Source organism: Zootoca vivipara, chromosome 6 (genome assembly GCF_965207765.1).
Source record: "Zootoca vivipara chromosome 6, rZooViv2.hap1.1, whole genome shotgun sequence".
NCBI lineage: Eukaryota > Metazoa > Chordata > Lepidosauria > Squamata > Lacertidae > Zootoca > Zootoca vivipara.
The window spans coordinates 18,259,146-18,282,434 of record NC_142589.1 but is presented as its reverse complement, the minus strand read 5'-3'; the positions used below and the strand labels follow the sequence as shown (position 1 = coordinate 18,282,434).

The window sequence follows — 23,289 nt, the reverse complement described above, 5'->3', positions numbered from 1 at the left end:
GGAGTGATGTGGTCAGTCGGTATCAGAACCTCCGAATGACTTTTGGCGCGTCTTTCCCCAACACAAAAGCCTTGGAAGCCCCATCCTCTTTCCCCTCCTCTTTCTGCGTAATTCCGGAGTTGGGGGGATGGGTCTCCCCCCCTTACTTGCCCCTTCCTGTCCCACCTGGGACCCTGGCTCCGCTACCTTGCCTGAGCCTCGGACCCGACTTCCTGCTTCCCCACTGGAATCGGAGCTCCCTCTGCTTTCCCCTGTGGTCGGTGATGGGCTTGAACTCAGGAGGGGAGGGACTTCGCGATATCCCCTGTCCCTCACACTACCCAACCTCTGCTTAAAGACCTCGAAGGGAGGAGAATCCACCACCTCTTGCGAGAGCCTGTTCCACTGTTGAACAGCGCTTTGTTTTTAGTTTTTTTTAGTTTTTAGTTTTTTTTGTTTTTAGTTGGATCATTTCTGTTTTAATAGTTGGGTCACTGTTTTGGTTTTTAATATTTTTTTATTTGTAAGCCACTTTGGGCAACTTGCTTGTGGAGGAAGAAAGTACACACAGGGAGACAGACAAATAAATAGAACATTATTTACACACACTCACAGCACCATTTAATTTATGTTAATATTAATTCTTAAGCAAAGGATCTAAGCAACTATAGGCTAAGATAAGCAAGAACAGAACACCATGACAGTTATTCATAGGGCTGTAATGACATGTTTCAGCTGTAGATTTTTATTTATGATTGCATTTATAATCCACTTTCCTCCAAGGAGCTCAAGGTGGCCTACATGGTTCTCCCTCTCTCCATATTATCCTTACGACAATGAAAAAGGTGTGGGATTTGAACTGTGGTTTCCCAGGTTCTAGTCCAGCACTCTAACCACTACACAACACAGCCTACAAAACACATGCAGATATAAATACAGAATCCCTATGAAATTTTGTTAACTGCAGGTGGCGGCTGCAAGTCTGAGAATTCTCATCCCATCCCTTGGCACACTTAGTTGTTCTTTTTAATGCAAATCTCTCCCATAATATATATGTAGTTAGTCAATGGAAATTTATCTCTGCTTTTCTAGAGATCACCTTGTTCTTTGGAATTGAAGGTTTCATGTTATTCTGGACCAAACACCTAAAAAGCATTCGGGTCTTCAGCTGGGGACTTTGTCAGAGATTAGCACACGATTCACCCACTATGATAGTTTACCAAAGGACGGAACTGCTGCCTTGCTGTTTCCTGTTCCACACTGCTTTTGCTCCACAGCACCACCACTGCAGCTGGCCAGAGAGTAGAACTGCAGCTTCTAATTCAGCAGGCGCTCAAATTACTTACAAAGCCAGTTGGGTTCCAATCAATCAAATAACGCAGGTGTAGGAACCTTAGGCCCAGGGAACAAATGCCAGCCTCACCTGAGTTACACCTGAATCTTAATAAAGTTGTGGCCAATTTTAGTCCTATAGCAAGTTGTCTTGAGTCATTATTCCTCTCGGGGGTCACCTGGGGTTTGGGGGACTGCGCCTGTCCATGCAATGTCCAGCTGCTGTAGTATTCTAAGCCTCTCTGTCTAGACCAGGCACCCCCCAAACTTCGGCCCTCCAGATGTTTTGGACTACAATTCCCATCTTCCCCAACCACTGGTCCTGTTAGCTAGGGATCATGGGAGTTGTAGGCCAAAACATCTGGAGGGCCACAATTTGGGGATGCCTGGTCTAGACCTCTAAGCTCTGAAATTCTGATAATGGATCTTGCCAGCTTGCATGAGGATAGAGACGGGTTGTGCATAGAAACTAGCCTGCTGAATGAAGACAGATGTGATTTTAGTTGCCCCCCCTCGATTCCTGCCTGTGGCCCCCAAAAGGTTGCCTGGAAGGGAATGTAGCCCTTGGGCTGTAAAAAGTTTCCCAATTCCTGGTCTGAGGTTGTCTTGATATTCACCTGCACTCTGAATCCTGCACTGCTCTCAGCTGCCTCTTGACCTTGCTGTCTGTGAACTACCCTGGACTCTAGCCAAGCCTCGCCAGTAGCCCAGGATGCTGCAGAGCTCTCCCTTTCCCTATGTCTATCCAGCTTCAGATCCCAACTGGTAGGCCACACATGTCTCTGTCACATCCTAAGGCACTGCAGACTTGGAAAGGCAAAACTCCTAGACTGTTGGCCTGGAGAACCTAAGAACATAGGAGATGCCCTGTTAGATCAGTTCAAAGGCCTGTCTAGTCCAGCATCCTCTTCTCAGTGGCCAACCAGATGCCTCAATGGGAAGCCCACAAGTAGGACCTGAATGCAACAGGGCTCTTCTCACTTGTGATTCCCAGCAGCTGGTATTCAGTATCATACTGCCTCTGATTATGGCTGCAGTCTGTTCTTTCCTGCTGTCTGGTTGCTTGGACAGCTGGTGTTACATTGGCCATTCACTCAGTGCTTTGCTGGTTGCTCTCCATTTTGTCCATGATCCGTCAGGGTTTAGCCCAAGCCTGTGAGCTGGGATTGGACCCCGGATACTGCATCTGTCAACACTCTCGCAAAGCAGAACTCATTGTGTTCAGTATGGAGTAATGTTACACACAGAGACACACACACACACGGCTTTTTCATCCTCCTAGAGTCTGATTTCATCCCCATCTAAAGAGCAGGTGGAAGTAAGTTTGGGTTTCCCTGCCTCCATCAACTGAGAAATATTGAGTGAAGCTTATATCATTTCCTGGGAGAGTTTCCAGTCACAAGGCATCACCCAACCATTCCATGCACCATCTGATATTAGTGTCAGAACTCGAAAGAAAGAAAGAAAGAAAGAAAGAAAGAAAGAAAGAAAGAAAGAAAGAAAGAAAGAAAGAAAGAAAGAAAGAAAGAAAGCACCAATCTCTGAGAAGGCCTGACTGGTAGGAGGAGCAAAGGGACAGAGCAAAATCCTCCCCCAATTCCGGCTTGGTTTCAGACCCTAGGAAATGCATTGTTTTTATTGATGTAGTGAACCTCCCACTCTACCTTCTTTCAGAATACCAGAAGAGCCCTGTTGGGGATCAGACCAAAGGCCAATATGTCCTTCCTTCTGTTCTCGCAATGGCCAACCAGATGGCCACAAGCAGGACCTGAATAGTGTCCATACAAATCCAATTCCTCCATGAATTTGTCTTTTAAAGTCATCCAAGTTGGTGGCCATCACTATATCTTCTGGTATGAATTTCATCGTTTGACGATCTTCTCCTTTCCCCCAAGATATGTTCCCTCTTCAGCCTTGATCTGTCCTTCAGTGAAGATTTCCACATCTTTCCCTTTCTTCACTGCAACCTACATCTTCAAGATGGATGATGAGAAGTTCAGAGAGGAAACTAACCACCTCCTGTTTTCTGTTGCATTTACTAATGTGTTTCTCCCTCTCTAAAAGTTCATCCAGTGCATATGTCCACGGCTGTTGCTTGCAAGGTGCACCAGGGCTTTCCGAACCAAAAATTCTGGTCAGTCATGCCATTGTGAATGCTGGTTCTCCAGGGTGTTGACCCGTTTCCTGCATAGGTGCCACCATATTGTTGTCATTCTCTTGAACAGGAAGATAATCTCCATTTCGTTCCTCCTAGAACAAGGCAGATTTGTATGAATACAATATATTGATGGATTCAGGCAATGCCAAATAAGTAGAAATGTGACCTTCCTCCAGCCCCAACTCTGATTCCACTTCTAGATCACAACAGCACCATCAAGGGGTAAGGTGTTTTGCTGAATAAACACTGGATATTTTTTACACTATGTTGAAATCATTTTTATACCAAAGTTACTGTTCCTAGTTTTCCCACAAAGGATCTGGGGATTGCAGTTTGGTAGGAGGTGCAGAGAACTGCCCATTGGAGATCTCCAGTGTCTCTCACAAATGTACAGGGTTAGTCCTCTCATCTGTGGGGATCCATTGAAATTAATGGTCATGACTAACTTGGAGTCCTTAACTTTGGTGCGTCTACCCTGAGTAGAACTTGGTTGGCTATTACCCACAGTTCCCAAGTTTTCATGCATGGGTGTAGACCCAGCTGGGGAGAGAATCTGGTGCCCCCCTAGATGTTGCATGACTACACTTCCCATAACTCCTGATCATTGGCCATGCTAGTTGGGGCTGCCTGGGAGCTGGAGTCAGCAACATCTGGAGGGCACCAGGTTCATCATCCCTGGTGTAGACACCAACACTCTCAGTTTCTGGAGACTATTCTTCCCCTGCTATTGAAAAGAGGAGAGAAAGAAAACAGGGGTGGTTTTCCTGCTGCTTCCTTGGGGAGGAGAGGAAATTCCTCTGACACTTTCAGGAGAGGTTGCCCCACATCTTACTGATTCTCACCAGTACTTTATCTGTTTGTTACATGTACCAGTCACTTTATACAAAAGAAAACACCAAAAGGCAATTTAACAAGATAAAATACAACAAATTAAAGCCTGAGTTTCCCCATCCCTGTGGCAGATAATCCAGAAAGAAGTTGCAAGCAAAGTGGGCAGTGGGTAGCAGAGACCCCAAGTTCTGCCCAAGATTGAGGGGGTCCGTCGCATGTCACACACATGCGACTTTGAATCTTCGTCAGCATCAATGGCCGGGGGCTCCTTCTCTCGTGCACTCAGAAGGAGCACTCAGAAGCTGTGTCACTCTTGGCTTCACACTTGGCATCCCCTGCCCTCTCAACATTGAGCATACCTGCCAAGTTCCTGCCGGAAAAATAAGGGATTGGCAGATCGGAAGTAGCGCTGCCGACATTTTGGAACTGGGTAGAGCAGCACCGGAAGCTGCTTCTGAGCATGGTCTGCCCAGTTCCAAAATGGCCGTCGCGCCGGAAGTTGCGCCGCGGCCATTTTGGAACTGGGCAAGTGGCATCGGAAGTCGCTTCTGAGCATGCTCCGCCCAGTTCCAAAATGGCTACCGCGACAAAAATATCCGTTTTTCCAGCTGGGAACGGCTGGGAAAACGGGGGTTTCCCGGGGAATACGGGAGACTTGGCAGCATGCCAACAGATATTGGGGGGGGAGGCAGCTCAGCCCCATAGAGTTTGCACCCCTGGTGGGTGGGAGTCTTTAAGAGAGCAGGGAGCTTAGAGGGGCAACAGTACAAGAGAAGGAAAGAGAAAGTGCAGTAGCAATGCTTAATATATGCTGAAATTGCATTTTGAAAGGAATATGGGCAGAAGAGAAGGAGTTGTAAAAGGCTTATGTAAACGAATACTCACCTGTTCTCTGGGAGCACCTGTGAAGAAGAAGAGAAGAGCTTTTTTCAAAAACCCTGTAGATGACATTTTTAAGGATGAGATTTTCTAAAAATGCCTCCATTTGAGAATAGAAGGAGCAGCACTGACCAGGCCCTCCTTAATGATTAGCTTAAAAAAGGCAAAAACAAAAACAAAACCCCTTTCTCCTAATTTGAACCTGTTGGCTTGAGGCTGCAGCCAACTAAGTTCTACTCAGAGTATGCCATAGAAATTAATGGGTATGACTAACTTAGGTCCATTAACTTCAGTGGGTTTACTCTAATTTAGTTGGATACAACCCATACTAATCCATTGAGGTTAATAAGAGCCTCAGTGGTTCCTTAGCCTTTGCACATCACAGGTGTTCCATAAAAGAGACAAATTGCATGTGTTAATGAGACATCACTGATCAAACAAGACAGAGAGAAGTTGAATGAAGTCTGTCAATCAAAAGGATTTCACTTCAGACAATTTTCCAAGAGTCACATGGCAATAGAGGATGGAACCAGATAGATCAATGGGCAGAGGAATGAATGTAAATTTTACCTCTGTACGCCTGGCAGTTTCCCTCCCCACATCCAGGCATACAAGAAGCATCTTCAGATGCCATGGACATGGTCCTGACAATGCAGAGTAGTCATAGCTGCCAAGTTTTCGCTTTTCTCGCGAGGAAACCTATTCAGCATAAGGGAAAATCCCTGTAAAAAAGGGATAACTTGGCAGCTATGAGAGTAGTGCCAATGATGGGTGTGGCCTGGAGAGAGCTCTGAGGGCCACTTAGAGAGGCCCGGAGTGCCACATTGGACTCCCCCACCCAGGCCTGATATTCCTTATCTCTAGCTTAAAAGCCAAGTATACCTTCTTTGTCCTCTCCAATCAAGCAAAAGAAGCAAAACCAAATGAAGCGGGGTTGGGAGAGATTTTTGACTGCTCAAAGTAGAGTTCCACTTGCAAGACACAGGAATGAAGATTCTGGATTCATTTTTGCTTAACTGCACATGTACTCTTTGCACACTTACGTTTTTCGATGCGCTTCCTCCATTGCCATATTATGATGCCACATATTAAGGCAAGAACCAGCAGAATAAGAATGGCAGTAGTAGCTACAAATACCGGCATAGGCACCTGTCTCTGGCCGACACATCCACAAACTGCATTGGAAACTGCTGTGCCTGCTCGTTCTTCTATCATGCCTGCCTTACTGCAACTGAAAGTTAAATGGAAAGCGTTAAATTAGGAATGAATGTTCAGAAGAATGCTTGATATTTGTGGAGACTCACAGAAGGGCAGTAAAAATGGACCCTGCAACTGCTTGTGGCTGAAACGAGCTGGATGGATAACCTACTACTCAGTGATAGATTTCTCTGACCTTTCTGTGTTTGTGCATACAGATTATAATTGTCAATTTCACTTGGATACTTATTTGGGAATACCCAGGCTGTCTTTATTAACTTATGCATTTAAATTAGGTTCAGTAAGATATAGTTATTGTTAATGTTAGCTGACTATCTTGCTTGCTTGCTTCCTCCCTCCTCCTTCTAATTTCAAGGAATTAGTGAATCAGTCATTTTCAGTTTCCCTCAGTTTCTAATTTTTCTTATCTTAAATCTCGTGTGTGTGTGTGTGTGTGTGTGTGTGTATGGGGGGTTGCATCAAATTGCAATTTCCCTTTAAAAAAAAAACCTCATTGAAATTGCTCATTTTAGTGCAATTTTCTCCTGTTACACCCATTTTTCTATGCTGTTTTGACTAATGCACACATTGTGGAAAGGAATACTCCCTAATGTAATGCATTTGTGTATGTTATCTTCGCCAATGTGTGCATTTTGTGCACAATTACCCCCGATATATACATTTTTTTTGTAGTAAACATTGGTTGTAGAATTGCATTGCAACATTCGTGGTACTGGGAATTTTGAAGGATAATTTTTTTCTGAATTAACTATTGATTTGAAAAGTAGAAAATGGGTAGCTTTGTTTCAAAAAGCAAACAAAATTGAATTTCTTCCCCCATTCTCAGTGTACTTTTATCTTTAAATATGTATTTTAAGAGAAAACAATTGATACGTTATTTCAGGCGACAGCTATATTGGAATATTCAGGAATTGTGAAAAATGGCAAATAAAGTAAGATCCGATTTACACATTTGTATGCCAAATGTGGACCTATTTGTCTTGCAATTTTTCTGGACCTGGATATAATCTAACCTCTATTCAAGCTTTGTACAAACCAAGATAATGGCTCACTAAGTTCATGCTTAGTTCTTTAACTTCCTAGCAATAATGGGAAGGAAACAGCACTGAATGGAAAGAGGTGTAGAATTAAGACTACCGTGTTTCTCATATTATAAGACATGTCTTATATTTATTTTTTCCTCAAAAAAACATACTATGGCTTATTTTCAAGGGATGTCTTATTTTTTTCCTCCTCCTTCTGCCGTGGCCGGCATTGCTGCTACGCCTATCACTATGTCTTATTTTCGGGGTATGGCTTATATTCCTTGAATGCTTAAAAATCCTGCTATGGCTTATTTTATGGGTATGTCTTAAAATATGAGAAACAGGGTATGTGGCATCACACAGCCACAAACTGGAAATGCAGCTGTGAGCGAGTCTTTAGTGGCACCTACTTAGTCCAAGGTTCACAGGAGGTGGACATCTCGGTCTCTGAATAGGTCCCAGGAGGGCAGGGTACGAACCAGGTGTCATTGGTTTCTGTGCCTGAAAAAGAATGAGAGGAGGGGAATAGAGCCCTTTGCACCTTTCATGCTTATGTCCTGCTTGTGTGTTGGGGCATCTGGTTGGTCACTGTGAGATCAGGATGCTGAACCAGAAGGACATCTTGTGTCCTTGTGTTTTATTGTAGTCCCTTGTTGCTTTGAGAGTCAATCATCTATTCACATAAGAACCATAAAAAGAGCCTTCCAATGCTCATCTTATCCAACATCCTATTCTACCAGTGGTGATCCAACTGTGTTGATGTATTAAGCCAAGGCGAGGAAGCCTTTTTCAGCCTGAAGACAGCATTCTGTTGTGGGCAGCCTTCCAAGGGACACATGCCAGTGGTTGGTGGAGCCAGAACCAAAGGTGGGTGGGACAATGGATGCAAATTTATACAGCAGACTAGTTTCTACAGATAGACCATCCTCCATTCAGAGAGGCAAGAGGCCTGATCACTGGCGGAGCAAGCGGTACCCGGAGAGCAACACCCCGTATGGACTGCACATGTGTGGCATCCCACGCATGCAAGGTCTGTACGGGCTGCCACACATGCACAGTCCATATGGGCTGCCGCTTGTGCGGGGCGGCCGACCTTACAGGGGCAGCCGCTTGTGCATGGTGGCCTTATGGGGGCAGCCGCTCACGCACGGCGCCCCGTAATGGCACATGCAAGTGGCAGCCCATACAGACTGCGCATGTGTGGCAGCCAGCCTTACAGGGGCAGCCGCTCGCAAGTGAGCGGTTTGGGAGTCGCAGGGGGCGCCAAGTGTCACCCCCCTCCAGGGTGGCACCCAGGGCGAACCGCCCCCAACACCCCCCCTTGCTATGCCCCTGTGCCGGATCAGAGTCCAAGGACATATTCCAGCCAGGCCAAACGGTCATGTGGAAAGCAAAGCCAGAGAGGGGTGCAGCCTGGGGGTAGTCTGAAGAGCCAAATAGAGTGGCTTGGAGGGCCGCATATGGCTTCTGGCTCTGAGGTTCCCCACCCCCCTGTATTAACAGCATCTTAAGTATTAGGGTTGAGTTTATGCTCACTGTGATAATTATTTTTCTTCTGAACATGGGAGCTATAAGTAAATTATTTTTAAGATCGGCAGAATAGTGACTGCACCAAATCTCTACTGAGACTTACCTGGCTGTGTCACCTTAAAACCAGGTGGAGAAATGGTGTGCTTTGAGCACTGTTCACACTCGTGGTTGATGAACTGAGTGCAATAATAGCCAGGCTTGCAAGAGCAGACTGTGTTCTTCGTATACGTGCATTCTTCTTTAACTCTTAGATGGGCTCCTGCCAGGCACAATCACAGATATGAGGGTTTGTGGGGGCCACTGCTATGTTTGTTATTATTTTTCAATTCCCCCCCCCCCCCCAATCTCCAAGTGGTGGCAGAACCAAGGAGTTCTAGGTGTTTACTTGGCAGGAAGGTCAATGGAGACTGCAGTGTCTTTAGGATATATGGCTTTATCTACGTATATATATATACAACTTGAGCATGAGATGGACCACAGCATTAACCCCCTACAGATCTTGCTTCTTCATTAGCCGCAGCTTTGGATCCAGCACAGATCAGGCATGACTCTGTGTCCCCAGCTTCCATTCTGCTTGCAGCTCAGCACACACACATCTGGCTATTCTTCTCCTACCTAGCAGCTAGGTAAAGGAAATGCCCACCCATTAGCCTGGAGGGCACCATCACCTAGCTCTTAAACCTAGCTCATTCTTTTGTGATGCTGATGAGGACAGTTAAGTGGCCAGCTAAGGCCAGACACTGGTCTTACAAAAAAAATCAATAAATGTATCACCAGTTCAGTGACATTGACCAATTATATATGCATAATTTAAATAATCTGTAAGGCAAGGCACTGAAATATAAACATGCATAATTAAAGGATCCTAGTCTTTTTTGCTCAGCACCTTGGACAGGTCCCCAGACTCAAGAGCTCTCCTCCAGTACCTTCTAGTGATGACACATGTCCCCAGGGGCCCTGCCTGGCGATGGCAGGCAGCCATTTTAATATTTCACTATAACCCTGACGTAGCCTTGAACAAAGGCATTGTGGGAAATGAAAAAAGTCTCAGGCGACTTCTGCCACTCCTGTGGCCAACAACCCTAAACCATGGAGATGGGGGGCAGCAAAGGCATTCTGTGAAGAGATTTGGCTTACATCCACTAAGAGCAAGGCCTTGAGGGTTGCAACCAGCGCTAATCGTACTCAGAGTAGAGTCATTGCAGGTAATGGGCATAACTGAGGTTCATTAAATTTAATAGATATACTCTGAGGAGCACTTAGCTGGTGGCTCAAAGGGTGGTGACAAGGGAGAGGGACTTTTCAGTTGTGGCTCCCTGTCTGCAGAATGCCCTTCTCAGTGAAGTCTGCCCAGCGCCTTTTGCTGGCATTTTTTTCAGCGCCAGCTAAAAACCTAACCTTTTCTTTCCCCCAGATCTTTTGGATAGACTGATATGGTGTTGTTTTCTTACCAGTGTGCTGTGTGTGATGCATTCATATTAATATTTTGCAATGTATTCTAAGTAAATTGGGTAACAAACAAGAAGAATTTTTACCTGATTCACATTCTTGACATTTGAAGCACTTTGTCAACCCATTTGACCGGTTTGTGTATGTCCTCCCAGCACAAGGAACACATGTTGTACTGGAAGTAGAAGTGCAGTCTCTCTCGACTCTGTATCCTGTGGATAAAGAGGTTCAGGTAGAGTTGGGTTCAGCACATTTCCATGGTTTGTATACCTACCGTGGGGAACTTTCCAATACAGTGGTACCTCGGGTCGCAAACACCTCTGGTTACAAACACTTCGGGTTACAAACTCCACTAACCCAGAAGTAGTACCTCGGGTTAAGAACTTTGCCCCAGGATGAGAAGAGAAATCGTGTGGTGGCAGTGCGGCGGCAGCAGGAGGCCCCATTAGCTAAAGTGGCACCTCAGGTTAGAATGGTTTCAGGTTAAGAATGGACCTCCAGAATGAATTAAGTTTGTAACCTGAGGTACCACTGTATTTAATTCCCCCACCCAACTTGACCAATGGACATGCCCATCAATTCTCCGGCCATCAAAAATGTGGGTCTTGATCCGGTTTGCTTTCAAGAATGCTAGGTTCATGCCAGACCTTGCAGGACCAACACAAGACATTTTGCTGCTTGAGGCAAATGGGAAAATGGCGCCCCTCCTCTGAATCCTAATTGTTAAGCAGCCTCCTCAACCACGTCTGGGTGGGGACAATGCCAGGGACTAGTGTGGCTAAGCCGGTGAATGAGGGGGACAGTGGGGCAATGGGTAGGACCCGTGTGACCCACCCCCACCCCCTTCTCCACTACTGCCTGAGGCGACTGGAGGCAGCCTGGAGAAGCCCCAGCTTGCTGGAGGCTACTGGGGAGAAGAAAGGGGACTAGAGAGGAGGAGGAGGTAGCAGTTCCTATCCGTAGCTGATGTAGAAACAGCGAAGTTCGGTGAAGACGCCCCTCTTTTTTCTGGATCTGCCACCCCACCCAGTTGTCCCCAGCCTGCCACCTGAGGCAACTGCCTCTACAAGGCCAGTGGATGGGCCGGCCCTGTTTACAGGGAGAAGAACAAGGGTGTCGTGCCTGCTTACCTGGATTACACCTGGGGCAGCATTCGCCACGGATATCATACTCTGAATCAGTACAGGAGGAGGCTTCCTGGTAGAGAAGCAGCTGTGTTGCGAGGAAGATGCAGAAGCTCTTTTGGGGAGAACAAAAACGAGAGAGAAAGGAGACTTTAGTCTCACTGTGCCCGGCTCAGTGCATTCTTCGTTCCCCCCTGGCCCACCCCAGGAAAGGCAAAGAAGGATGTGACACAGCAGCCTGAAAAATTTGAGCAGGAAACAGGGATGCTCTTGAACTTATTACTTTCTCCCCCAGGTTTTTGGAGTTATGAAGCAAACAGATATGAAGCTCCTATCAGGTTGCTGCTTCAACTGAGTCCAGGTTTGGGAGCCTGAGAGCCACATTCTAGGTAGCCTTCCATGCTAGTGCTTATGTTTGCTCCAATTCAATGTTAAAGATCAGGTTTCCCTGGCGAGTGGGGGTGGGCTGTGGTGGGACAAACAGAAGTCTGGATGAAACCTTACTCTGGAGTAGCCCCAGCTGAGCTGGGAAAGCCCAGCATCCACCGCATCCAAACTCTCTAATCCCAATAGATCTTGGGTTTGGATTCGGTTGTTAAATATGTATTTGAATAGCTACTGAAATACGAATTTTCATGTTTATGTATTTATTTTTAAATCAGACCTTAATGCCGAAACGGTACTGAACAGACTTACAAATTAAGACGTGCAAAACAAACACTGACCAGAAACTGACTAGCATAGTAGCCAGGGACTTTCCTGAGGGCAATGTCAAGCCTTTGGAACAGGAAGTGCCATAAAGCATTTCCTTTTGCACTCACAACTTCTCCTAAGCAAGAACAACCTCTTCCTGGTTCGGATGTGCTTCAGTGGCCTCTCTGCAGCCTGACTTGGATTCTCACCTCTTCCCCTCCAACACACACACCAGCCACTGAGCCTTGCTGCCCTTTGACAGTTGCTCAGACCTGCCTGGCTAGGTAGGCCTGATCATGGCAGTGGCAGACTTTGGGCTCTCAAATTTCGACAATAAACATCAGGCCGAGGGCTGCCTCTCCTGTTCCATTGTACAGTGTGGTTGCATCAGCCGTAGTACCCTAAGACTTCCTCTGCTGGTGGTGCCCTCAAAGCCCAGTTGATGACACCAATGCTCTGAACACAAGTGGCTGGAATTAAATGCACACCAAATGTGGGACAAATTTAGTAGACCTATGTTAGTCATGAATTTCAATGGGTCTACTCCAGACATCCCCAGACTTCGGCCCTCCAGATGTTTTGGACTACAATTCCCATCATCCCTGACCACTGGTCCTCTTAGCTAGGAATCATGGGAGTTGTAGGCCAAAACATCTGGAGGGCCGCAGTTTGGGGATGCCTGGTCTACTCCATGGGTAGGCAACCTAAGGCCCGTGGGCCGGATGTGGCCCAATCGCCTTCTCAATCCGGCCCGCGGACGGTCCAGGAATCAGTGTGTTTTTACATGAGTAGAATGTGTCCTTTTATTTAAAATGCATCTCTGGGTTATTTGTGGGGCATAGGAATTCGTTCATCCCCCCCCCAAAAAAAAATATATAGTCCGGCCCACCACCTGGCCTGAGGAACAGTGGACCGGCCCACAGCTGGAAAAGGTTGCTGACCCCTGGGACTGGCAATAGATGCAACCCAGAGCTACTTAAGATATCACCCAATGCATTTTTGGTTCTTATTTTCATAAACAGGTGCCTTTCTATGCATCCATCCATGCCTGGAGAGCTGCACTGCAAAATTTGGAGAAGTTCACATTTTAAAGGAGGCTCATATTGTGTCGGAACAAGTGAATTAGGGCGATTTGCTTTTAAAACTGCAGTGAACTGAATTTTTCTCCCATCCGTACATCAAATGCATTCCTGTGCACACTTGCTTGGGAGAAAGCCCAATGAATACAGTGCGATTTACTTCTGAGTAAACATGCCGAGAATCGTTTTTTGCTAGAGAATGCTTTTAAAATGTTCGGGGGGGGCGGGGGGGGAGGCAAGGAACAGGAGGTCAAAAACATAGTGAACTCCTTTTGTTTCTCCACAAGGTGGCGTTCCGTGCCTGTCTATCAAAGTGGGTGGTGCGGAGGGAGTAAACAAAGAATCGACCTATGCACAGGGAAATTCCCAGAGCAAACAAACCTGGAGTTGTTTTGTGACTTGCAAAGGCGTTTTTCGGAATATGCATTTGCAGTCATGGTGTTCAAACCTATGTTGTTGTCAGCTGCATGAAGAATTGGCATGCAAATAAATTCAATGGTAGGTATGAAGCAGGAGAGGAGAACTTGAACACCTCCAACACTGTTGGACTCCAACTCTAATCAGCTTTGGCACGCATGCCCAATGACCCAGGATGATGGGAGTTGTAGTCCAACATCTGGGGGCCCATAGGGTCGCCATTCTTGACATAAAATTCAAGGACTGTAATCCCAAACCTACTTAATAGGCAGTAATAGGATAGGAAGAGTTGTTGTTGCTGTTGTTAATCACTTTTCTCACAGAATGGCCCAAAGTAATGTACATTAAAACCAATTAAGAACATGCAATAAAAACACAGCTATCCAGACAAGAGTCAGGACTTACAGAAAAAAGAAGAAGAAAAGAAGGCTGCAATCCCATCCATCATATCAAGGCCAAAAGCCCAGGTAATGACAGAAGCCATTCCAGGCACGGCTCCCTGGGGAGAGCATTTCACCAGCAGGGAGCCACCACTAAAAAGGCCCACCCAAAGAAGGTCTTCATATTGATCACAGGGTCTGGGTTCACAAGGTCTGGGTTCAGTCATGTGGGGTTACCAATATTCTTGAGCAGATTTGTATTTAATTCGGTTGCAGACTGTATTTATTATTATTATTATTATTATTATTATTATTATTATTATTATTATTATTTACTTATATCCTGCCCATCTGTCTGGGTTGTGCCAGCCACTCTGGGTGGCTTCCAGCAGAATATAAATAAAATAATGAAACATTCTATGACCAAACATTAAAAACTTCCCAATACAGGGCTGCCTTCAGAAGTCTTCTGAAAGTTGTCTTTGACTTCTGACAGGAGGGAGTTCCACAGGGCGGGCGCCGCTACCAAGAAAGCCCTCTGCGTGGTTCTCTCTAACGTCACTTCTTGCCCTAGGAGGCAACTCCTAGGGGGTGAGGTCCCTTTGCCCTCCCCCACTGGTGGAGGAAGAGGAGTGCGGGGGGAGCTCACCACCCCCGGCAGTGCAATCTCGGTGGGGTGCCATCACAGCTGTCCCTCACCCTCGCTGGGCGCTACAACCCTGGAGGCGGCATGCCCCGCCCCCAGGACGCACACCACACCCCCAGGACACGCGTCAGCCCCACCCCCACCTGCTTTCCGCCCCCCCCTCGGTGCCAGAGCATGAAGCTCCGCCACTGCCCTCCCCCCATTAAATATTTGAGGGGGTACTCCTGCCCCAGGTTGATGGGCATTGCCATTATAATGGTGCTCATGTTCCATGTCTTGTGATCAGTTAGGTGGGACAGGGCTTACCTGTCCCCCAATACTTTATTCAAGTTGGCACCTCTCCTTCCCGCAGTGAGGGAACCACCCGAAGGCCCTCAGAGCTGGACCTGGCTGAACGATAGGAGTGCAGTTCCTCCTTCTGGTAAATTGGGCCAAGGCCATTTAGGGCATTAAAGGTCAGCACCAACACTTTGAATTGTGCCCGGAAATGTACTGGGAGCCAATGTAGATCTTTTAGGACCAGTGTTATATGGTCTAAGCAGTCGCTCCCAGTCATCAGTCAAGCAGGCCAAGTCTGGATTAGTTGTAGTTTCCGAGTCGCCTTCAAAGGTAGCCCCACGTAGAGTGTGTTGCAGTAGCCCAAGCGGGAGATAACCAGACCCAGGAATGCAGAACCTACCACTCCCACCATCCCAAGCCAGGACGGATCATGATCAGTAAGTATGGGTCTTGTATTCCGGAAGATGACACAGGTTCTCCTGGTCTGGCACTGAGGCAGAAATGCAAGCACGGGAGCGAAAAAAGCTACAAAAATGTACGACGTGACAGAGCCAAGTATATACAAGTTATAAGAAGAAGGGCAGAGAAATCGCTGTGCTGTGCTAACTGAATGCGGGTAGGGGGGAGCCATGGTTACAAGTGAAGCCCGAAACTAACGGAATCACATTGGCTGGGAAATTCTGGTTTCACAACATTGCAGCCTCATGATGGAATCTTTTGAAATCTTTCTGCTGAAATCTGGTGACTAGGGGTCAGCACCATTGCATTCACAGAAAGGGATGTGTTTTTTCCCCCTTCTGCTGCTGACTTTGTCAGAGGCCAGTTCTGCAAGGAAACCCTCAGCTATCTTGGATCCCACAGCTATTTTAGTCAACCCAGTGTGGTGTAGTGGTGTAGAGCCAGTGTGGTGTAGTGGTTAGAGTTCTGCACTAGGACCTAGGAGTCAAAGGTTCAAATCCCCACTCGGCCACGATGATGAATCATTGAGGGACTTGGGGCCAGTCATTGCCTCTCATCCTGACCTACTCTCAAAGGGTTGTTGTAAGGATGAAATGGGGAGGGGGAGAACCTTCAAGCTCCTCGAAGGAAAAAAAGGTGGGATACAAATACAATAAATTAGCAGAATGGTGGAGGATGTTGCATTTTTCAAGCTATCAAGGATATTTTGTTTTTTTGTATCTTAAAGCTGATCTTGGTTATAATTTTAGTCCCTACTTTGGAAGTGCTTAAGAGTTTTATTTTCACACCCCTACACATGTGGGCAGTGCCAGATTTACATATAAGCTAAACAAAAAGCTATAGCTTAGGGCCCCACTCTCTTGGGGGCTTGAAAAAAATTCAAAGGGAAAAAAACCCCTGGATGTACATTTCCAAAATATAAGATAAAAAACAAATAAAATAAAACTGACGTACAGCCACAGTGTTTTGTGTTGTGTAGGCGCCTATGATGTAAGTAATGGGCCCTGCCTGCTCCCTAAAATATCACTGGTTTGCTCATTTCTATATACAGATAACTATTAGGTCCATAAATCACAAGATAGCATATATTCAACACAAAAAACAGCGACAATTTGTTGTTGACAAAGGACAGCTGGACATATAAAGGGCCCCATTACCTTCAGTAGCTTAGGGCCTCATCAAACCTAAATCCGGTCCTGCATGTGGGTGTGTAATTATGTTTGTGTATACACACACACACACACACACACGGTGATGTTATTTTATGTAGTTTGGTACAGTATTTGCATTTGATTTGTATTGCGCATCATCTGGAGTAGAAGTGAGGAAACTTTCTCGGCTTGAGGGCCGCATTTCATCTCCCATCCAGATAAGCAAGATGCGTTATCAGGGTCCGAAGATGTACTCCATCCAAGTTAGGAAGCTGGACCAGTGAGCAGTGTGTCCTGGGGACAGTCCCCAAGGCCTAATACAGAGGCCTGGACCTGATGCCCCCTACCCCTCAGCTAGAGAACTCTGTTCATATTTGGCCAATGTGTGCCAGCAAATAAGTGAATTCCAAATAGAATCCAGTTTCATAGTTTCTGGTGAAGATGTGGTAAAGCAGTATTTCAATTATTTTGACCAACGAGATGGTGCAATGGGAAACAGCTCCGGGGGGGGGGGGGCTATAAGCAGGGCTTTTTCAGCAGGAACTCACCGGAACTCAGTTCCAGCACCTCTCAGGTGGGCGCCATTGCCATTATAAGAGAACAAGGGAGGTGTTTGTGGCTACTTCTGGCACCTCTTTTTCTAGAAAAATGGAACTGGCTGTAAGGGATGCTGTCATCCAAGAAGTCATGCCAACAGACCTTGCAGAAGTGAGACACCACAAACCCACATTGTGACCCAACATGACTCAGGAACATTTCTTCCCCTCCGTGTGTAACATTCTCTGAGACATTAATCTTGCTACACAACAGGGTGCAGAAGTGAATGATGCCTTGTCAGACAGGAAATAACCTTTGTACTTAAGAGAACTTTATTATTATTATTATTATTATTATTATTATTATTATTATTATTATTATACCCCGCCCATCTGGCTGGTTTTCCCCAGCCACTCTGGGCAGCTTCCAACAAAATATTAAAATGCAATAGTCTATTAAACATTAAAAGCTTCCCTAAACAGGACTGCCTTCAGATGTCTTCTAAAAATCTGGTAGCTGTTTTTCTGTTTGACACCTGATGGGAGGGCGTTCTTGGCAACTTGGCTTCTCGCAGTGAAGGAACCGCCAGAATGCCCTCAATGCTGGACTTCAGTGTGCGGGCTGAACGATGGGGGTGGAGACGCTCCTTCAGGTATACTGGACCGAGGCCATTTAGGGCTTTAAAGGTCAGCACCAACACTTTGAATTGTGCTTGGAAACGTACTGGGAGCCAATGTAGATCTTTCAAGACCAGTGTTATGTGGTCTCGGCGGCTGCTCCCGGTCACCAGTCTAGCTGCTGCATTCTGGATTAGTTGTAGTTTCCGGGTCACCTTCAAAGGTAGCCCCACATAGAGCGCATTGCAGTAGTCCAAGCGAGAGATAACTAGAGCATGCACCACTCTGGCGAGACAGTCTGCGGGCAGGTATGTTATGTTCAGGGCCACTTCTTCCTATCAGTTTTTCTTCTGTTTTACTTCTGCTGTCAAAAACTGGGAAACTTGACAGTGTGGGGTACAGTCCTTTACTTTAGAGTAGATGGAAGTGGGGTTATGAGGAGGGAGTTTGTGGGTTGTACAGTAGATTCTCTGGCTGCCCATCTACTACAAAGCCAGGTTCATAGTCCTTGTGTTAATTTACAAAGCCCTGACTGACTTCGGTCTGGGGTACCCTGATATCCAAGCTCGATCACTGAGATAATCGGCAAGACCATCGTTGGTTGCATGCTCACCTGTCCACAGCAACAAACCAAGCCTTTCATGTCATTGGCTCAGTCCTGTGGAATGCTCTACCAATAGAGATTCAGCTTTGACTTTAAAAGCTTGGTAGGAGGGTCATGCCAACTGTCAGGACATTTTCACAGCTTGCACCTGGGAATCCTGACTTCTGGACTTTGTGCTTGCTGCTGAGCTTGTGTCACAATCAGATCTCCCCCTTGCTCTCAAGCAAGACTTTCTATCGTGGTGTTTGGGGATGGGAGTCTGACAGTTGGCGGGGCAGTGCCCCCTTTGCTCTCATGCATCAGCCAAGGTGGCGATTCTGAGAAATTCCTGGAGGTTTGGGAGGCGTTTTTTGGCATTAACGCCCTTCTCTCTCTCTCTGTTTGATGCCCTTGCAATGAACAGAATGGCTTAGTGAACATTCCTCAAGGCGGACACGTTTCAGTGTTCCCCATGAAGACAGGTACAGTTCAGGTAGCCACCATATTTCCATTGAACCACGTCAAATGGTTATAGAGGAGATAAAGTGGGTTAAAGCACCCACCCAACTATGTCATCCTCAGTCTCTCAAAGGAAGTTTGGTGTACCTTGCAACAGGTAGCTTGAGGAGCACTCCTGTAACATACAGACTGGCCTGAAAGGTGAGTGTTCACCTTTTGAGGTTTTGCTTTTAAAAATAGTAATCATGTGGCTTTCTGAGTACAGAGAGTGAGTGACTCACCAGAAAGGCGAAGATTTGTCACTCATTGCACCAGACACCACAGGTATTAGCCAATAGAAAAGTCACTTCTGCACCCACGCAACTGTTTGCACACACACCCTCCATCGTCCCACATTTATTTCCACCACCAAAAAAAAGAAGGTCACTGAGAGAGGATGTCTGGATCATACTCAATGCCTGAGTAAAGACGGGGTTGTGGTTGCGCTAAAAGTAGAAGTCAAAAGCCCAAGGTGCCTGTCTTATAATTAGGTGAACTTGCGGGTTTCTTTAAATAAATAAAAACAGCATCAGTTCCTATGCCATTTGGCAAACGGCAGTTTTGAAATGAAAGGTGACTTCAAAGGCAGCCCAGGCTTCGATCAGATGTGCCAGGAAGCTGGAGGACTCAGGACAGAAGTGGAACATGCAAGGTTTGGGAAACACACAGATCTTGCCATGATCTAGGAAAGCCGAACAATAATTCCTGTCTTTGCGCAACCTTCAAGAAAAGGTTTCCTACGGCAGTAAACAAAGGCTGTTAGGCTCAGATCCTGCAACCATCTACCTGGGAGAAAGTGCCACAGAGTTGGCCTTACTTAAATATGTAAAGCCTTGATGGGAGATTTGAGGCCCTTGAGTTGGTATCCAATAACAACTTGGTATCCAACAAGTTGGTTTCCAATAACAACATCATCTCTCATAAGCCCTACCCAGCACTGCTAGTTATCAGGGGTGATTGGATTTGAAGTCCAGGGATTTGCCTGCCCTAATTGTTCAGGATCATTGCTGTTACTAAGGATGGGGGAGAAATCAGATTTTGTTTGCATTGAGAGGCAAACCTACCTAAAATTCACTTTCTAAAATAATACACAAACTGAAACACAGTCGCCCTTCAAAATTCACACTTCTCCATGCAAGTAATGTGTGCAAAAATGCATCTGTTAAAATGCAACCCATGCCGACTATAGCATCCAAATATGCATTATATAAGAGGGAATGGTTGCGTGTGGAGACCCTCTATCCCAGGCCTAGAAACAAATTCAGACATGACTCGTATTTTTGTTTGGTTTTTGGCAGAATTTAGGCCACAACTTTATTGATTACAAATCAAATGAGTGGTTGCATAGGCTCTGGTTCGACTAGCCACCTAGGGTAGCACTGACTCAGGGCGCACCTGGAGTCAGCAGCCAGGTACACACCTGGGACGGGGTTGCCCGACTGGCACGCACCAGCTGGGCCCTGATTCCCCCACATGTGCCCAGAACACTGGATTAGGGCAACCCCGCTTGGGGGAATACCAACCATCAGTCCATGGATTCCCTTAAGAGGAATACCCAAATATATAATTATAGGGTGGTAAGGGATCGTACCGCCCTATCAGCATGAACCAGAGCCTATCCGCCAACCTTACAAGTTGTGCCGATTTGCTACGCGGCAGGCGAACCCAAATGGCAACAGCCAATCAGCCAAGTGGGGAAAATTCCTGCCGTGCCCCTGCAGCAATGCAGCTCAACCGGAGAAGGAGGGTCTCTACGGTGAGCTCAGCATTTAAGTACTGGTACATCCGACTCTTTGATTGGCAAGCCCTCAGCCCAATTGCACCCCATCAGGTGGACCACCAATAGGGTGTTGTGGCTGCTCCAATTGTCCCGCCCCAACACCTAGACCTGGTCTGCTGGGACCCACCGCAACACGTGCCCTCTCTTGCAAGGAGGACCCAATTTGCAAAAAAATGTATACATTGGGCAAAATTGCCTATGGAGATGTGTTCTATCAGGAGAAATGTGCACTCAAATGCTCGTGAACTTTTTAAAAAAATCACAAACCAATGTGAAAATGTGGAGAACGGAACTTATGAGTGCAAAGATGAGAAACTGAAAGGGACAAATTTCCAGGTCCTTCCTGATCCCCAAATAAATTTGCACATTACCAACAATTTCATTGGTTAAAATCCTAAGCCAAGTGTACCTTTTGATTTAAAGGAATAAACACCTGCTAGCAGCCACTGCTCATAGGAAAAACCACCTTTCACTTTCAGTTACTGGGGAAGTCTTAGAGAGAGAAAACAAGTGGGACCTGAATTCCCAGTCCAACCCAACCAGGTAAAACAACAAAAGCTTTAATTTCTAAAAGGCGATGTTTGCCACCTGCCAGGTGTATTCTCCCTGCTACCATTCCTAGTGGAGACTGAGCCATACACTGGTCAGCTAAGAACAAGTGAGCTGGCAATATCCTCTGGCTGGCCCAACACCCACTCTCCTTGAAGCCCTCATTTTTTTCAGGAGGAAGGAGGCAGATCTCTTTATTGCACCCTTATTTCACGATAGGCTGACTGGAGGGGAGGGGATACACACAGTTTCAAAGTTTGCTTACCAGATGCATGGTGCCGAAAGAAGGGGTTCCAGGAGGATTCCAATTCCATCCAGTCACGAGGCAGACAAAGGTCATTACCCTGTAGTTAACTGCAATCTTGTGTTTACCTCCCTTCGGTTCCTATAGATCCAGGATTTCTGGACTCCATATTCCCAGCACCGAGAACATTGCATTCTGAAGTTCCCACGGTTCCCACTGCCTTTGCCCTCTAGGCCTCCAACCAAACGAGACCAAACTTGCCAGGCAATCTCCGAGTCCTGTCAAACGAAGCAGTCACAGCTCGGCGATCGGAGCTCCAAAAGTGAAAGTAAAAAAGAAAGAAAGATATATCTCTCTGGCTGTGGTTTCTTTCTTTTCCCCTGAGGCTCTTAAATAATCGCACTCAGTTCCAGATAATTTCTCCCCAGCCACTTCATTTCTCGTCACTGAAGCTCGTCTGCCTTTCCTCCTTTTTATGCAAACTCTTCTCTGGATCCTGTGTTCCCAGAACTGTTTACAGACGGGAAATAGCAGACAGGGAGCAGGAGGTGGGCTCTAATCACAATAGATCAGTCCTTCTGATCATGCTTTTTAAAAAAGTACCTGGCAGCAGAAAGATGAAAGGAAATGACTGACTCTAGTCCAAGTGAATCGGTCCCGGTTGATGGAGGACAGGAGCAGTGAAGAGTTGGCTGAACTTGAAGCTAGGCAAAAGCACCACCTGGCTCTTGAACTCTGACCACCAGGCAACTGCTGACATTGGCAAACCTTTCCCTTTCAATATCTTTCATTTCCCCTGATCTTAGATTCAGGTCTCCACATTTCCACAACAATTTGTGGGGTGTTCTTTTTTTCTTTAAAAGCACTATTCCTGTCGTGAAAGTTCACTAGTGCAAATTTCTCCTGGCAGTTTCGTATACAGTTTCAATTTACGTACTCATTTTTGCAAGCCATTTCCCGTAATATAATGCACTTTTGTTTATTATATTGCATGTTGTTTGCACCAAAGTGTGTCATTCTACGCTGCATGTCCCCCCATTAATGCATTTCTGTACACATTGGCCAAAGAACTGCAACTTTCGCAGAACTGCGAATTTCAAAGGATAATTGTGGTTTCTGATGTTACATGTCAGTTTGTGAAGTGTGAATTAGCTAGTTCCTTGTGTGAACAAAATGGAATTTCTCTCCCCACCCCACAATCCCCACCTGTCCACCCTTGTATGATAACGGATCAGCCACAGGAGAAATAAACATTTCTGCTGGCATCGGATGCAATTTGATCCTAAGAATACTAGGCTGTTCAAACAACCCTTTCCTTGCCCTTGCTGTTCAGTGAGCGTGTGAGGAAGAGAAAGAAGGGATGTGCCCAATAGTCTTGATTCATTTGAAGCATTTTCACTCTGCTCTTCCTTCCCTCCCCCCGCCAACGATTCCCAAGGGTCAGTGGTGAATGGTCCCAGTTGCACCTGGTGAGATGTAAAGCACACCAGTGAATGGTAGATGTAGTCAAGAGTCACAGTGGGGGGAGCCAATGTTAGGCATAGCAGCTCCCCCACACACACTCATTTTTCCTCCCCTTTCTCACTCCAGTATCTTTAATAGCAACCTGACATGCCAAAATTAAACATTAGAAGAACCTCTCTGGATCAGGGCAAAGGCCCATCTGTTCCAACATCCTGCTCTCTCTTGGTGGACAACCAGATGCTTCAATGGTAAGCCTGGAAGCAGAACTTGAGTGCAACAGCAACTCTACCCACCTGGTTTTCAGAGGCATCCTGTCTCCAATGTGGAAAGTAGCTCATTCATTGCCATGATGGCTCATAGCCGCTGATAGCCTTGTTCTCCTCCGGGA

General features: G+C 46.3%; 1 protein-coding gene across 2 annotated transcripts; it reads right to left on the bottom strand.

The window, feature by feature from the left end:
• Positions 1 to 599: 599 nt before the first annotated feature.
• TNFRSF14 (TNF receptor superfamily member 14) lies at positions 600 to 22,189 on the bottom strand. 2 transcript variants are annotated; one of them, XM_060276178.2, is made up of 8 exons: positions 21,459 to 22,189; positions 11,532 to 11,640; positions 10,488 to 10,613; positions 9,056 to 9,211; positions 7,833 to 7,923; positions 6,223 to 6,410; positions 5,186 to 5,202; positions 600 to 3,561 (listed from the first exon to the last, which is right to left on the bottom strand). In XM_060276178.2, exons 1-8 carry the CDS (start codon positions 21,531 to 21,533, stop codon positions 3,451 to 3,453), a joined length of 873 nt encoding a protein of 290 aa, XP_060132161.1. In that variant the 5' UTR covers positions 21,534 to 22,189; the 3' UTR covers positions 600 to 3,450. The 2 variants fall into 2 exon arrangements, with proteins under 2 accessions (XP_060132161.1, XP_060132162.1); XM_060276179.2 differs by having other exon boundaries at positions 21,566 to 21,911.
• Positions 22,190 to 23,289: the final 1,100 nt, after the last annotated feature.

Bases quoted from the DNA above. Each gene is read 5' to 3' on its own strand.
- TNFRSF14 (XM_060276178.2), bottom strand. From the start codon at position 21,533: ATGACCTTTGTCTGCCTCGTGACTGGATGGAATTGGAATCCTCCTGGA. The intron at 10,614-11,531 runs GTAAGCAGGCAC...CTTTATCCACAG, and splicing joins CTGCCCCAGGTGTAATCCAG to GATACAGAGTCGAGAGAGAC. The intron at 9,212-10,487 runs GTAAAAATTCTT...TGTGCCTGGCAG, and splicing joins ATGTCAAGAATGTGAATCAG to GAGCCCATCTAAGAGTTAAA.